A 13,987-nucleotide genomic window follows, 5' to 3' on the forward strand; every position below is an offset into this window, starting at 1 on the left:
CATGCAGGCACCACATAGCACAGTGAGTAAGACTATTGTAGCCTATGGGGAAAATCGGAGGGGGGAGGCTCACCGTAGCTGTAATGGAAGTGAATGGGAGAATCAGGAGCGTGCATCCTTGCTCATGAAAGTGGGGATGCAGAAGCCTGTGGTGGTTCCTACTGTCAGCGGTGCACATGGAGGCTCACTCAGTCAGGGTAAGTATTACTGCTTTTTTGGGTTCCTCTCCACAGTGTCCCTGTAATGAAGGTTTATTATTAAATACGTACATCTTCTATATTAGTGATTGCAAATTTGGGACTTGCTCAACCTTTTTTCTTTTGCTCATCAGCTAGCGTTAGTGTTTCTGCAGCCCCAGATAAATTATTATTTTTTTTCCCAATGCGGTCCAGGGAAGCCAAAAGGTTGGACATCCCTGATCTAGACCCTTGCCAAAGAGCATCTGTCCCTGAAAGGGAAGCCTGCTTAGCGTAGCTTTAGAGGTAGCATCTCCAGCCAGCGGTCTGATCTAGAGCATCCGTTGGGTGGAGACAGCATAGGCCGAGACCTTGCTCATAACGCTGATAAGATCATACAGAGCATACTGCAGTATAGTTCAGAGAGGAGCATCTATCAGGTCTGAGGACCAACACATGCAAGTATGACAAGAATGTGTCACAAAGGAAGACGCGGCTGCCACCTTAATCCCTAGGGCCAAAGCTTCAAATTGTAGCTTGAGGAGCAAGGCCACTTTACGATCCTGAGCATCCTTTAATATCACCCCCTCCTTCATTAGGCAGGGAGGTTCCTTTAATGACCTGTGCCACCAGCGAATGGCTGAACAAATAGCTGCTGAGAATCTGGCACCATTGGATACAGCTTGTTTTAGCCACTTGAAGGGATCCCTCTGGTGACTCCCGGTGGTCAGTGACCAGCTTAGTGATTTCCTGACGTGAGGGAAAAAATGCGATCAAAGCCACAGAACTGTGCATAACTGAGCACTGAGAAGAGGAAGTTAACAGGACTTCCAGCTTTAAGTCTTGCAGTGAGGTTGAAATAATGCTTAAAAGCACAGAAGCTCTGAACAGCCAGCGTACTATGGGATCACAGCATACTATAGGACCCCTGACACAGGGTCACCACCACCTCTTGACCGCTGTCCTCCTGCACAGAAGCAAACTGACAGGAAGACTTCATCTGGGATAAAAGTCATGGAATCGGATGTGCCTCCTTCCAGTCTGTGACAGACTGAACCTACTGGTCCAAGTCTGCGTCATCTGGTTGGGGCGCATGCTGAGGGGAGGCTCCCTGCGCCACTGGTGTGCTGCTAATAGAGGCTGAGGACCCTGGCAGTTCAAATAGGCATTCCACATAAGGTTCACAAAATCAGGGGTGAATCCTTGTACTAGGGGTCTTGCCAACCCCGGCAGTAACCCCCTGCCAGTCCTCCTGGGCTCTGCAGCCCCATGCGACTGCGCTTGGCCAAACAGTTTCAGAGGGTCCTGGGAAGGGTCTATCCCCTGGGAACTCGCATCCAGCAGATCCCAACCCTGGAGGCCTCATAGGAGGCTGAGCCTAAGACACCTGCCCCTTCCCCACAAGCTCCATCGCATGTGAAACATGGATACTCCTCAGCTTGCCATCCAATGCAAACCTGGCATGATAGAAGAGTAAAAAGGCCGGAGGAGTCCATCTAAGTTGATTTCAAACAAAATTGAGGGGTTTTGAGGCAAAAAAAAAGATAATTTAAAATCCAAGATGGCCACCACCAGAAAAATAGCACCAAAACAGCCCATGGAGACCTCCCTGAAAGAAAATAAATCACAGGGGAAGATGGTATAGAGGAGGGGGACTTAGTCTCTGGGGATAGGCACTTTCAAATTCAACTTTTCAGGACTCCTCTCCCCTCCGATTTTCCCCATAGGCTGCAATAGCCATGTGGTACCTGCCTGCTTCAGCTTAGTATTTCAGCTGAATCAAAGGAAAAGAAATCTGCCTCACAGATTCACTGAATGAACTTGGTCTTCTGACTGCCAGTTGAACTGAGATGGAACTGAACCTCAACCCCTAGAAAACTGTGCCACGAAAGGGGGGGGGGAACTACAAAGCCAGTCCACTGTCCTGGCCGAGCCAGGAAGGAGCCAAACAGCCTGTGCTCAAGCTCTTGATTAAATTAGGGGTATGAGCAGATATGCAGGGGATGGCCCCTGAGCTCAAAAAATTATAAAAGCAGGCTGGCCAGCTAGGTGTTCTCAAAGGCTGATCCTGCTAGCATTAGACTTCTGCCGTGCAAGTCTGCATCTTCTCCCAGGCAGAGGTTCCACCAAATGGGAACCTCCGGACACCGAGCCTCCAAAGAACACCAAGAAAAAAATACCTGAAAATAAAACCACAGAGCTGATCAAACAGACTTTTGAGCAACTTGCTTGAAGAAAACAAACTAAAGCAACTCCCTGGGAAGAAGGTGGAGTTGAAAACATGATTGACATTTTCTGCAAGCAACTTGCTAGTTCAGATACAAGACCCTAGTGTTCAGGACCACTAGACACATTGCACTAGAAAGAAGATTTAGGGACACAAATATGGACGAATCTGCCTCACTAACTGTAATCTCACAAGGCTTTCATGGCCACCATCATAACCTAAGACTAAGGCATTAAGGCTGAATCAATAATCACGCTCGGACATTCTATTTCTGATTTGAGTAAAGCAAAGAATTCTGGTGAAGAGCTATCCACAAATATTCAGTTCTGTTAACCTTTAATCTAAGTCAATGTCTCAATGACCAGCTTTTAATCTCATTTATACAACTTTTGATTTGGGAATTAAATTCATCCATATTGCCTCCCCAAGTGAAAAAGATTTGATTATCTTGCCTGTATGTAAGCTTTTAAATTCCATCCACAACCCATCTCTGAAGCACACCGTCAATTACTTCTTTCTTCTCAGAGTGAGCTCAGTTTACCTCTACCTTGTGTTATCTCACACCCAACTAGTTTCTAATCAATACCATTCCCCTGGCTGCTTAATTTATTAGGGAGTCTCCTATGTGTAGTAGCCATCTAAGGGCTGCACAAAGATAGAACTGACTTTTATATGGTTTGAGTTCAGTGCTAACCAGTTAAGTGACACTGAAAATGACCAGCTAACCCTGAACTGACAATTTAGAACCATTTCTGGCTGTTTAAACTTGTTGCATATCGACTCCTCCCTCCTCCTAATTTTAGCCATTGCTACAATACTGCAAAGAGTAGTAGATACCTAGAAAGCCCTTCTGCAGGAAGTAGTAAAGACAAAAATGGTAATGAAATTCAAAAAAGCAGAAGATATACACACAGGATACCTGACAGCAAGATGAAGAGAATAAGATATTGAGTAGCCTAAACAGGGCAGTAGATATGGTCTGCATCAGTGCTGTGCTTCCAAGATAGTACAGAAGTAATTTCTCGAAAGCACTAGGATAGCCTGCCCAGAATGGCAATTGCAAACCTGAACAGCAGTGGAATAGTGGCACTGGACTTTCAAGAAAACTGGGAGATATGTAAAACCCAAAACTTCAATAAGTAAGTGGCTGAATTTCAACATGGAACTGAGCTTGGATGTTAATGTGCATCAGCAGCAAAGTTGAAAAGGTCAAGAAGCTAAAGTGATCTACCAGCACAGATGGCAGAGGCCACTGTGGGCATGCTGGGAAGGATACAGAGAGGTTGGTAAGAGGGTGAAAAGTCAGGTTTAAGCCTGGGGAGAAGAAACCAAACAGGGCTACATGTAGAAATTATACATGCATGCATCTAAATGAGTGTATGAATCTCAATTGTGTCAATTAAATGGATCATTTTGGTCTTTATCTGCTATCATTCATATAGTATTTCATTAGAGAATAGTCATAGAATAATCATCACTACAAAATACCTGGACTCCCACTGGTCAGGTGGAGGTTCAGAGATCACACGCCCAAGAGCATCCAAAACTGGAGGTGGCCTCTGAAAAACACAACTTAGTCAACTATAGGTCAAGAGAACAGAGAGGTTGCCCACAAATCTACTGGTTTTTAAAATGAAAAAACACTCTATATACATCTCTGGAACCATCTAATACAGTATTTCACAAATATCCAAGATAATATGCTTTCTTGTACAACCTTTGTTTTGATTTTCAGCCTTGCCTGAAACTTACATAAAGCTTCTCTTGGTAAGTCTCTGTCAGTCTGCTCATGATGTCTGCAGCTTGATCCCTATACTGCATCACGGCACTGGAGAGCGCCTTAGCAGCAGCCTGACGTACAGCTTCCTCGTGATAAGTAATATCCTTAAGAAGCATGGAACAGAGTTCAGGTTGCAACTCCAAAGCCATAGACTCCCACAGCCTGGAGGAAAGAGACAGCATTCATGTTACAGGCTTAACATTGTTCAAAGCCCTTCTCCCTACCTCATCTTTTCTACCAGTCATGCATGATGACTCCTTCCACTTTTATTTCAAGAGGAAATCACATTTCCATTTAAACTGGTCTGATCTGAATACAGGCCTTGGGTCCTACTTTGAATGATTTTGGTTTCTTTGTATGTAACGGGAATGTGGAAATTAAACCATATCATTTTTGTTGAATTTTTTCTATTCTTTTTCCTGTAATGTTTATTCTCAGGTTTAATAAAAACAGATATTTAAAATAAAGTAAACTGGTTTGATCTATAGATCTTGCGCAAAGGCATAAGAGCTGGATAGAGATTTGGTTAAAGGCATCCATTATGACTCCGTCGGAATGTGCACTGCTATGTAGCAGATACACAGTTCAATCCTAAGTAGAATCTTCCATTACCTGGCTAAGCTAGGGTGAAGGACTCTGCAGAAGTAATGTTCACAGGCCCCTCTCCCCTCTCTACCTCCTATAGGAAGTCATGGTCATTGCTTAAGGGTGACAACTGATAGCCAAATTGAGGGCCCATGATTGTAGAATTACAGAAGGAGTCCTGGTGCATGGCCCCAATCAAGGAACATCCCTGCAATGACTGAATTAAATGTAAGTTGGAAGGGGATATAAAACAGAGGAAAAATTCCCTAGGTAATTGAGAATAATGAATCCTGGTTCCAATTCACCTGAAAGTACTAAAGGCTAGATGCACTAAAGTCAGTGATTGTAGCTAAACCTGTTTTGTGCATCGAGTAAAAGTGACGATCACTTTTACTCGATGCACAAAACGGCCCACCACGTGTTTTTTCTCTTGACTGCACATTTTCCAATCTGGCCATACGAATTAGCTATCCAATCTAGCCATACAAATTAGCTAAAATCCCATGCAAAGTAGCCAAGCGATTGATACACTAACATCGCTTGGCTATTCCCCCCCCCCAAAAAAAAAGGGGGTTTTAGCGATCGGAAAAAACAATTGGTCGGACGATACAAAGTTATTCAGAGTAGTGAAGATGCAGGGGGATTGCGAAGATCTGCAACGTTATATAATCAGGCTCAAGGAATGGGCATCGACATGGCAGATGAGGTTCAATGTGGATAAGTGTAAAGTGATGCATGTCGGTAACAAAAATCGCAAGCTATTAAACAAGCTATTAAACAAATCATAGACTATTAAACAAGATGAAATCAATGGGGTTGGGTGAGAAACTAACTGCATGGGTCAATGATTGGCTGAGTGGAAGACTTCAGAGGGTGGTGGTCAACGGCACCCTCTCTGAGACTTCGGAGGTGACTAGCGGAGTGCCGCAGGGCTCAGTCCTGGGACCATCCCTTTTTAACATATTCATAAGGGACCTGACCCGGGGGCTTCAGGGTAAAGTATCACTGTTTGCCGACGAAACCAAACTGTGTAACATAGTAAGTGAAAGCAACCTCAAGGACAGTATGACGCAGGATCTGATCACGTTGGAAAACTGGTCCTCGACATGGCAGCTGGGCTTCAATGCTAAAAAATGTAAGGTCATGCATCTCGGCAGCGGAAATCCATGCAGAACATACTCCTTGAATGGAGAAACGCTAGCTAGGACTTCAGAGGAACGGGACTTGGGGGTAATCAGTGCAGACATGAAAGCTGCTAAACAAGTAGAGAAGGCCTCATCTAAGGCAAGGCAAATGATGGGATGTATCAATCGAAGCTTCGTCAGCCGCAAACCTGAAGTCATAATGCCACTCTACAGAACCATGGTGAGACCTCATCTGGAATACTGTGTGCAATTCTGGAGGCCACATTACCGGAAAGATGTGCTTCGAGCTGAATCGGTCCAGCGGATGGCCACTAGGATGGTCGCCGGACTCAAGGGTCTCTCATACGAAGAAAGACTGGGCAAACTGCAGCTCTATACCCTGGAGGAGCGCAGAGAACGGGGTGACATGATTGAGACATTTAAGTATGTCACTGGTCGCGTTGAGATGGAAAACGATATATTCTTTCCCAAGGGACCCTCGGTCACAAGGGGGCACCCCCTCAAACTCAGAGGGGGGAAATTTAGTGGTGACACGAGGAAGTATTTCTTCACGGAAAGGGTGGTAGATCACTGGAACAAACTTCCGGTGCAGGTGATCAAGGCCACCAGCGTGCTCGATTTTAAGAATAAATGGGACATCCACGTGGGATCCCTACGAGGGTCAAGTTAAGGAACTAAGTCACTAGCACTCAATGGGGTGGGTCAATAGAGTGGGCAGACTTGATGGGCTGTGGTCCTTTTCTGCCATCGTCTTTCTATGTTTCTATGCATGAATACAGGATGTCCGGGGCGGTACTTGGTGAGACCTCCCAGGAAAGGGACTTGGGAGTTCTGATCGACAAGTCGATGATGCTGTCCACCCGATGTGTGGCGGTGGCAAAAAGGGCAAATAGAATGCTAGGAATGATAAAGAAGGGGACCACGAACAGATCGGAAGGTTATCATGCCACTGTACCAGGCCATGATGTGCCCTCACCTGGAGTACTGCGTCCAGCACTGGTCGCCATACATGAAGAAGGACACGGTACTACTCAAAAGGGTCCAGAGAAGAACGACTAAGATGGTTAAGGGGTTGGAGGAGCTGTCGTACAGCGAAAGATTAGAGAAACTGGGCCTCTTCTCCCTCGAACAGAGGAGATTGAGAGGGGACATGATTGAAACAGAGGAAGGGATAGACTTAGTAGATAAGGACAGGTAGGGAGAACAAGAGGGCACTCTCTAAAGTTGAAAGGGGATAGATTCCGTACAAACGTAAGGAAATTCTTCTTCACCCAAAGAGTGGTAGAAAGCTGGAACGCTCTTCCGGAGACTGTTATAGGGGAAAACACCTTCCAGGGATTCAAGACAAAGTTAGACAAGTTCCTGCTGAACAAGAACGTGCGTTGGTAGGGCTAGTCTCAGTTAGGGTGCTGGTCTTTGACCAGAGGACCGCTGTGTGAGCGGACTGCTGGGCATGATGGACCACTGGTTTGACCCAGCAGCAGTAATTCTTATGTTCTTATGTTCAATAGCACAGATATTTTGCAAAATAACTTTTTTTTTCCAATTCTTTATTCATTTTTAAATCTTACAATAAGTGTAACAGCATATATAACATCTGTCCCATTAAAAAAAATGAAAATAATCCCTCACCACCGATGACGGCCCTCTCCCACAAACCCCGACAAATGCAGCATGAGAGAAAGTAGGTAGGCAGGATGCCTCCACACCATGGCCCCCCTTGTGCCAGGCACCTCCGAACCACAAAAAAATGGCACGAGGGATGCCCACTCCCTCCTACCACCGGACACCCCCCTACCCCCCAAAAAATTTTTAAAAAGTTGGAAGCAGAAAGCCTGATCTGAGGCTCCTGCTTTGGGCCCACCAGTCATAAATGATGGGCCTTCCCCTCTCCAGTGCATCATGTGATGCAGGGGGAGGGGCCAAAGGCCCTGATTGATTCAGATGCCTAAGACCCGGTTAACAATAAAAAAACAATTAACTTTAATTGAAGGCTTCCCTTCAGACCGGCACTGCCTCAGGGCTTTTTTTTTTTTTAATACAACTTTAATATAATTTGAACAAAAACCCCTCTGACTCTCAAAGCTATAGTAGTTGGTGGCAAAGATTACAGCTGAGGCACCTCTAAAGAAAAAAATTGGGGGAGGTGGGGGAAATGGGGGGAGGGACTCGGCTAGTCAAGTGTGGCACCCTCAAGGTTGGACGGATCCCCAAAAGGGTCCCCCAAGCTCAATCCAGCACCACAACCAGGAACAAGAAGGCCAATTTAAACAACATCCAACAGCACTACACTAAACCAGGGAAAGACTGCACAGGCTTACCACCTCCACCTGCTGGAGACTGGGAGCAGACTGTAGTTGGGACTGCACAGCCCACTTATACTACAGTCTCCACCTGCTGATCGAGGTGAGCTATAACCCATCAGTTTCTGTGCCGGTCTGGAAGGCCGATAAAGAATTGTATTCAGTATCAGTTTAGGTGAGAGCCTCAACACAAATTCATATCATCTTATGATCATTTTGTTTACTAGAGGACTATTTCTTTTACGTTGATTCCAGATGTTAGATCAGTACAGCTTAGAGCCTCTTACTACCTCTTACTCTATGGCCCTGCAGGGAGCAAATGGTGGAAGCACAGAAACCAATGGCTCCCTAAGGGAAAGAATTGAAAGGGGGAAAAAAAAAAATCAGAACCCACCTTTCTGCTTGCTGTTTTATCTCCTCCTCTGCATCAAATTTTACCACCCACAGCCTGTGGAGAAGATTCAACCCATTCTTCTCATCGCTGTCTGGGGTTGGCAATACCATCTGCAGCTCCATCAGTCCCTAAGAGTAACAGTAATAAAACTTGTGGTTATCCCATGCAGATTTGAGTTGTGCCATTACTTTGAATCCTACTACTTCCACTGTTCAAGAAGTCAAACAATGTAAGGGGGACTGAGGAAGGTAGTGGCCCACTTGCACCCACTCCCAGATTTTCTAAGATAGATCCTCTACGCTGAGGATATTTCATTTTAATTTATGCTTCTGGGTCCAAGAGGCCACTATCTTCTATGGCAAATACATTCAAATTTTTTTTTAACCTGCTAGAAATCTAAATGTTTATGCTATATCATGTCTTTCCACCTCTTTCTTCTAGAGCACTGTTCTTCAACCACCGATCCGCGGACCGGTCAGTCCGCAGGAAATTTCTGCCGGTCCGTGCAGGGCCGGCAAGATTAAAGTGATCATAAGTCCATTTTCAGACCTCCTGTCCCATTGTCCCCACATACAGCTTCGGGACAGCGTCATTTCCTGTCCCTCCCTCCTTCCTTTCCCTGTGTCCCCTTCTCTTACAACCCTGCTGTTGCTGCTAAAGCCGACAGGAAGTCTTCTTTCCGACGTCAATTCTGAGGTCAGAGAGGACGTTCTGGGCCAGCCAATCGCTGCCTGGCTGGCCCAGAACGTCCTCTCTGACGTCAGAATTGACGTCGGAAAGAAGACTTCCTGTAGGCTTTAGCAGCAGCAGCAGGGTGGTAAGAGCAGGGGAAAGGAAGATGGGAGGCTTTTTTTTTTTTTTTTTTGGCGGGGCAGGGAGGGAAGGTGGTAGGCTGGCTTTGGCCAGGGAGGGAGGGAGAGAGGTAGACAGGCAGGCAGGCTGGCTTCGGGGGTGGGGGGTGGGACAAAGTGTGGAAGGCAGTGAGAGGGACATAGGAAGGAGGTATTGGGGGCACTAAAGAGATATGAAGGAGGCACTGGGGGAAATAAAGACAGGAAGGGGCACTAAGGACATGGGAAGGAGGCACTGGGGACACTAAAGACAGGAAGGGGCATTAAGGACATGGGAAGGAGGCACTGGGGGCACTAAAGACAGGAAGGGGCACTAACAACATGGGAAGGAGGCACTCGGGGCACTAAAGACATGAGAAGGAGGCACTGGGGACACTAAAGATAGGAAGGGGCACTAAGGACATGGGAAGGAAGCACTGGGGGCACTAAAGACATGGGAAGGAAGCACTGTAGGCACTAAAGACATGGGAAGGAGGCACTGGGGGCACTAAGGGCATGGGAAGGAAGCACTGGGGGCACTAAGAACATGGGAAGAAGGCACCTAGGGCACTAAAGACATGGGACGGAGGCACCGGGGGCACTAAAGACATGGAAAGGAGGCACTGGGGGCACTAAGGACATAGGAAGGAAAGAAGGAGGGAATAGAAAGGGACAATTCTTGGGCCTGAGTGCAGAAAGAAAGAAAGGATACACAGACAGAAGGAAACGCAACCAAAGACTCATGAAATCACCAGACAGCAAAGGTAGGAAAAATTATTTTATTTTCAATTTAGTGATCAAAACGTGTCAGTTTTGAGAATTTATATCTGCTGTCTCTATTTTGCACTATATTTGTCTATTTTTCTATAGTTATTGAGGTGACCGAGCTCACGGAGAAGGGGCGGAAACGGGGTTTTTAAATTTTAGTCCTAGTAGTTTGCCGGTCCACAAAATAATTCTTTTATTTCTGCCGGTCCACGGGTGTAAAAAGGTTGAAAAACACTGTTCTAGAATGTATATCATTAGCTTCCTCAAGGTTTCTGTCTATTGCTTGCAGCACAGGCCATATGTCCTTTGGTAGATGTGATCTCCAAAACTAAACACAGTTCCCAAAGTGAGGCCTCACTTAACTAATATTACTTCCTTCTTTCTATCATGATACTTCTCTTTATACACCAAGTACATTTTGACCTGTCCCAATTCTATTACACTGACTTCTACTTAAGATCATCAGAGATGATATCTCAGATCTCTGCTGCAAGTTCTTCCAAGAATCATAAACCTTTTGAAAGGCATTCTGCCTCCTAAGCACAGGATTTCACATTTTCTAGGAATAACGTATGGCACGGCAGCCAGAGCACTTTGCACAAGCCAGCCGCATCAACCACACATCTGGAGCACAATGAGCACTTTTTAAGCTTGTTAAAAAGTTCTCATTGTGAAAACCACTAGAAGAAAAAACAAAAGTACCAGTTAGAAATAAAATTAAAGTCAATTAGACACTTCCTTTCAGACCGGCACTGCCTCAGGATGTTTTGGTTTTGTTTTTTTTTTAAATACAACTTTAGTGAGCAGATCTCATTGGCTCTCAAATCTATATGCCTTGTATGAACAGTGGCAAGGCATACAGCTGAGGCACCTCTAAGGTAAAAAATTTTGGTGAGGTGGGGGAAATGGGGGGAGGGACTCGACCAGTCGAGCTGGCACCCCCGAGGTCAGACGGACCCCCGAAAAGGTCCCCCAAGCTCAATCTGGCACCCACAAGCTCAATCTGGCACAGGGACAAGAAGGCCACTAATCCAATCCAACAGGCTCTATGCTAACCAAAGGAAAGACTGCACAGGCTTACCATCTCCGCCTGCTGGAGACTGAAAACAGACTGATTGTAGGTAGGACTGCACAGCCCACTTGTACTACAGTCAAAAGTCAATGTCTCAGTCTTCACCTGCTGGCAGAGGAGCATAAACTCATCCGTTTCTGTGCAGGTCTGGAGGGACGCTAAAGAATTTACATTTTCTTGGAATAAAGTATGGTTGTCATATGTTTGACCATTTCTCCAAGTTTTTGGGTTGGTTTGTTTTTTTGGTTCAAATCTATTTTTATTGGTGCACAGCAAACAAAACAGAAACAGATACAGTACAAATAGACTTGCCTTCCCCACAAATAGAACAAACCAACAAATGTTTAACCGCCTTCCATTCCCCTCTCCCCCCCCCCCACCCCACAACTATTTGTAAGAAGTATCCAAGGTTACAATGGGAGCTGTGTTAAGCCCAGTATGTATTAATTATTTGATAGCGAGTGTATGCTGGCTGAAATTCTGACTGGAATTTTTTGACATTACAGATGAACTTGATCCCATGAGCCCTGATATAACGGCTAGTTTTGCTTCATAACAATGTCCACTGTCGGGAGATCATTCTTTGGCTTCAGTTAAGCACATTTAAGTATTTGATGTATTAGTTTTTCTTTACTATTGGGACTTGTTTTGTGAATTATGTTCTGAAAGAAGATTTTTTCAGCCAGTGAGGATATTACAGGAGTTTAGATTTTATTGCTCACTTCATGCATTACATGTGGGCTTTTTGCCCCTGTGATATCTGAGGCTTTTCCTTCTTTTATATCAAATATCATGGATTGCTAATTGTTATTTATTTTTACTGGCATATTTAGATTTTGTTTTGGATGATTACTAGGTAATTTCTGCCAGTCCTTTCATTTTTAGTAAAAATAGTTAAAAATAAAAAAATTATTAGTCAGGCAGACCAATGGTTCCCAACCCTGTCCTGGAGGACCCCCAGGCCAGTCGGGTTTTCAGGCTAGCCCTAATGAATATGCATGAGAGAGATTTGCATATATGGAAGTGACAGGCATGCAAATCTGCTCCTTGCATATTCATTAGGGCTTGCCTGAAAACCCGATTGGCCTAATGGTCCTCCCGGACAGGGTTGGGAACCACTGAGGTAGACTATGTAAAACCATCACTTATTAGAAACTGCCCTACTGTTTAGGATCTGCTGGGTACTTCACAATCACAAGCAGGATGCCAGGCTCACATCATCTTATATTCTTTTTTATTTTATAAATCTTTATTCATTTTAAATTTGACATCAAGTGTACAGTAAATCATTCGAAAGCAAATATACAATTCCACTTGTAAATCTATAAAAATTACAAAAAGAAATTTCTTTCCTACCCCTCCCACATAAACATCTTTGATAAGTAATTATAACATAACATAATATAATATAAATATCATTTTCCATGTGAATATAAGATATACTAAAAACCTACCCTCCCTCCCTAACTCACAAATTTTAAAAGGGGAAAAAATATTGATTAGTCCTTATAGTAATTTATTAATGGCCTCCATACATCCTCAAATTTACGTAAACATCCTTTCTTAACCGCTAATATTCGTTCCATCTCATACAAGTGACACACCGAATTCCACCAAAAACAGTAGTTCAATTTTGTACAAACTTTCCAATTATATGTTATCTGCTGAATGGCAACTCCTGTTAAAATCATTAAAAGCTTATTATTATTCGAGGATATTTGAGACCTCGCCCTCATAGACTTGCCAAACAAGATGGTATCATATGACAAGGCTATCGGATTCTCAAGCATACAATTTATTTGGTCCCAAATTAATTTCCAAAAAGCATTGATAAAAGGACAATAAAATAATAGATGATCTAAAGTTCCAGCCTCAAGATGACAATGCCAACATCTATCAGACCTAGAGCAATCCAATTTTTTTAAACGAACAGGGGTCCAGAGTGCTCTATGTAATAGGAAAAACCAAGTTTGCGTCATAGATGCAGACATTGTACATCTCATCCTCCAAGACCAAATATGTGGCCATTGAGATCATCTTATATTCTTAAAAGACTACTGGTGTATTAGTCTGAAATTAAAAGGGAAGGACAAAACCCAGCTATTCAGATTTGTGAAGAGAAGAGACATAACCTAAGATGATTGAGGGGGCACAGGGGAAAAAAAACTACTGATATAGGGGAGGGGAGAGACTGATAACTAGCACCAACATGACTTCATGAAAAACCAAGGGGTACTTACTAACAGTGCATATTAATGTTCATTATTTACTGCAGGAACCATTTTACACATCAGTAAATGACCTTTAACAAGTGAAGTTAGGGAGAATGAATGTACCTTATCCATCCTCATACTATGTATTATCTATGCTTAACATGGATAGTCCAAGGAAGATAATTTTTTAAAAAGATTTCTCACCCTAAGAGCTGCATCTCGCACATTTGAGCAGGGAGACTGCAGGGCCTGCAGTAGCACATCAATTTCCTCCTGCTCAGCATAGGCACAACCATCTTCTCCACTGCTACTAGTGCATAGAGTTGTCAGTGTGTTGGATGCCAGTACCTGAAATACAGAATTTTTTTTTTTTTTTACATATTCTGATAGTCCAACCCTTAATTCCCCAAAGCAGCCTCTTTCCTTTAATCACAGCAGTATGTAACTTGCCTCTAATTTAGAATTTCATAATCTGGAATTAAAAAACATAACTG

The 13,987-nt window shown here is 44.0% G+C and overlaps 1 protein-coding gene across 2 annotated transcripts in view; it reads right to left on the reverse strand.

Moving 5' to 3' along the window:
• Positions 1-13,987, reverse strand: part of GCN1 (GCN1 activator of EIF2AK4) — a 324,708-nt gene that overhangs the window by 149,562 nt on the left and 161,159 nt on the right. For both annotated transcript variants that reach the window (XM_033954090.1, XM_033954088.1), the window contains exons 28-31: positions 13,698-13,841; positions 8,611-8,738; positions 4,156-4,345; positions 3,892-3,962 (exon numbers count right to left, since the gene is read on the reverse strand). In XM_033954090.1, the coding sequence (XP_033809981.1) occupies positions 3,892-3,962; positions 4,156-4,345; positions 8,611-8,738; positions 13,698-13,841 (533 nt within the window). The remainder of the gene's footprint in view (positions 1-3,891; positions 3,963-4,155; positions 4,346-8,610; positions 8,739-13,697; positions 13,842-13,987) is intronic.

The sequence above is a fragment of the Geotrypetes seraphini genome, chromosome 8 (assembly GCF_902459505.1).
Source record: "Geotrypetes seraphini chromosome 8, aGeoSer1.1, whole genome shotgun sequence".
In the NCBI taxonomy this organism is placed as follows: domain Eukaryota; kingdom Metazoa; phylum Chordata; class Amphibia; order Gymnophiona; family Dermophiidae; genus Geotrypetes; species Geotrypetes seraphini.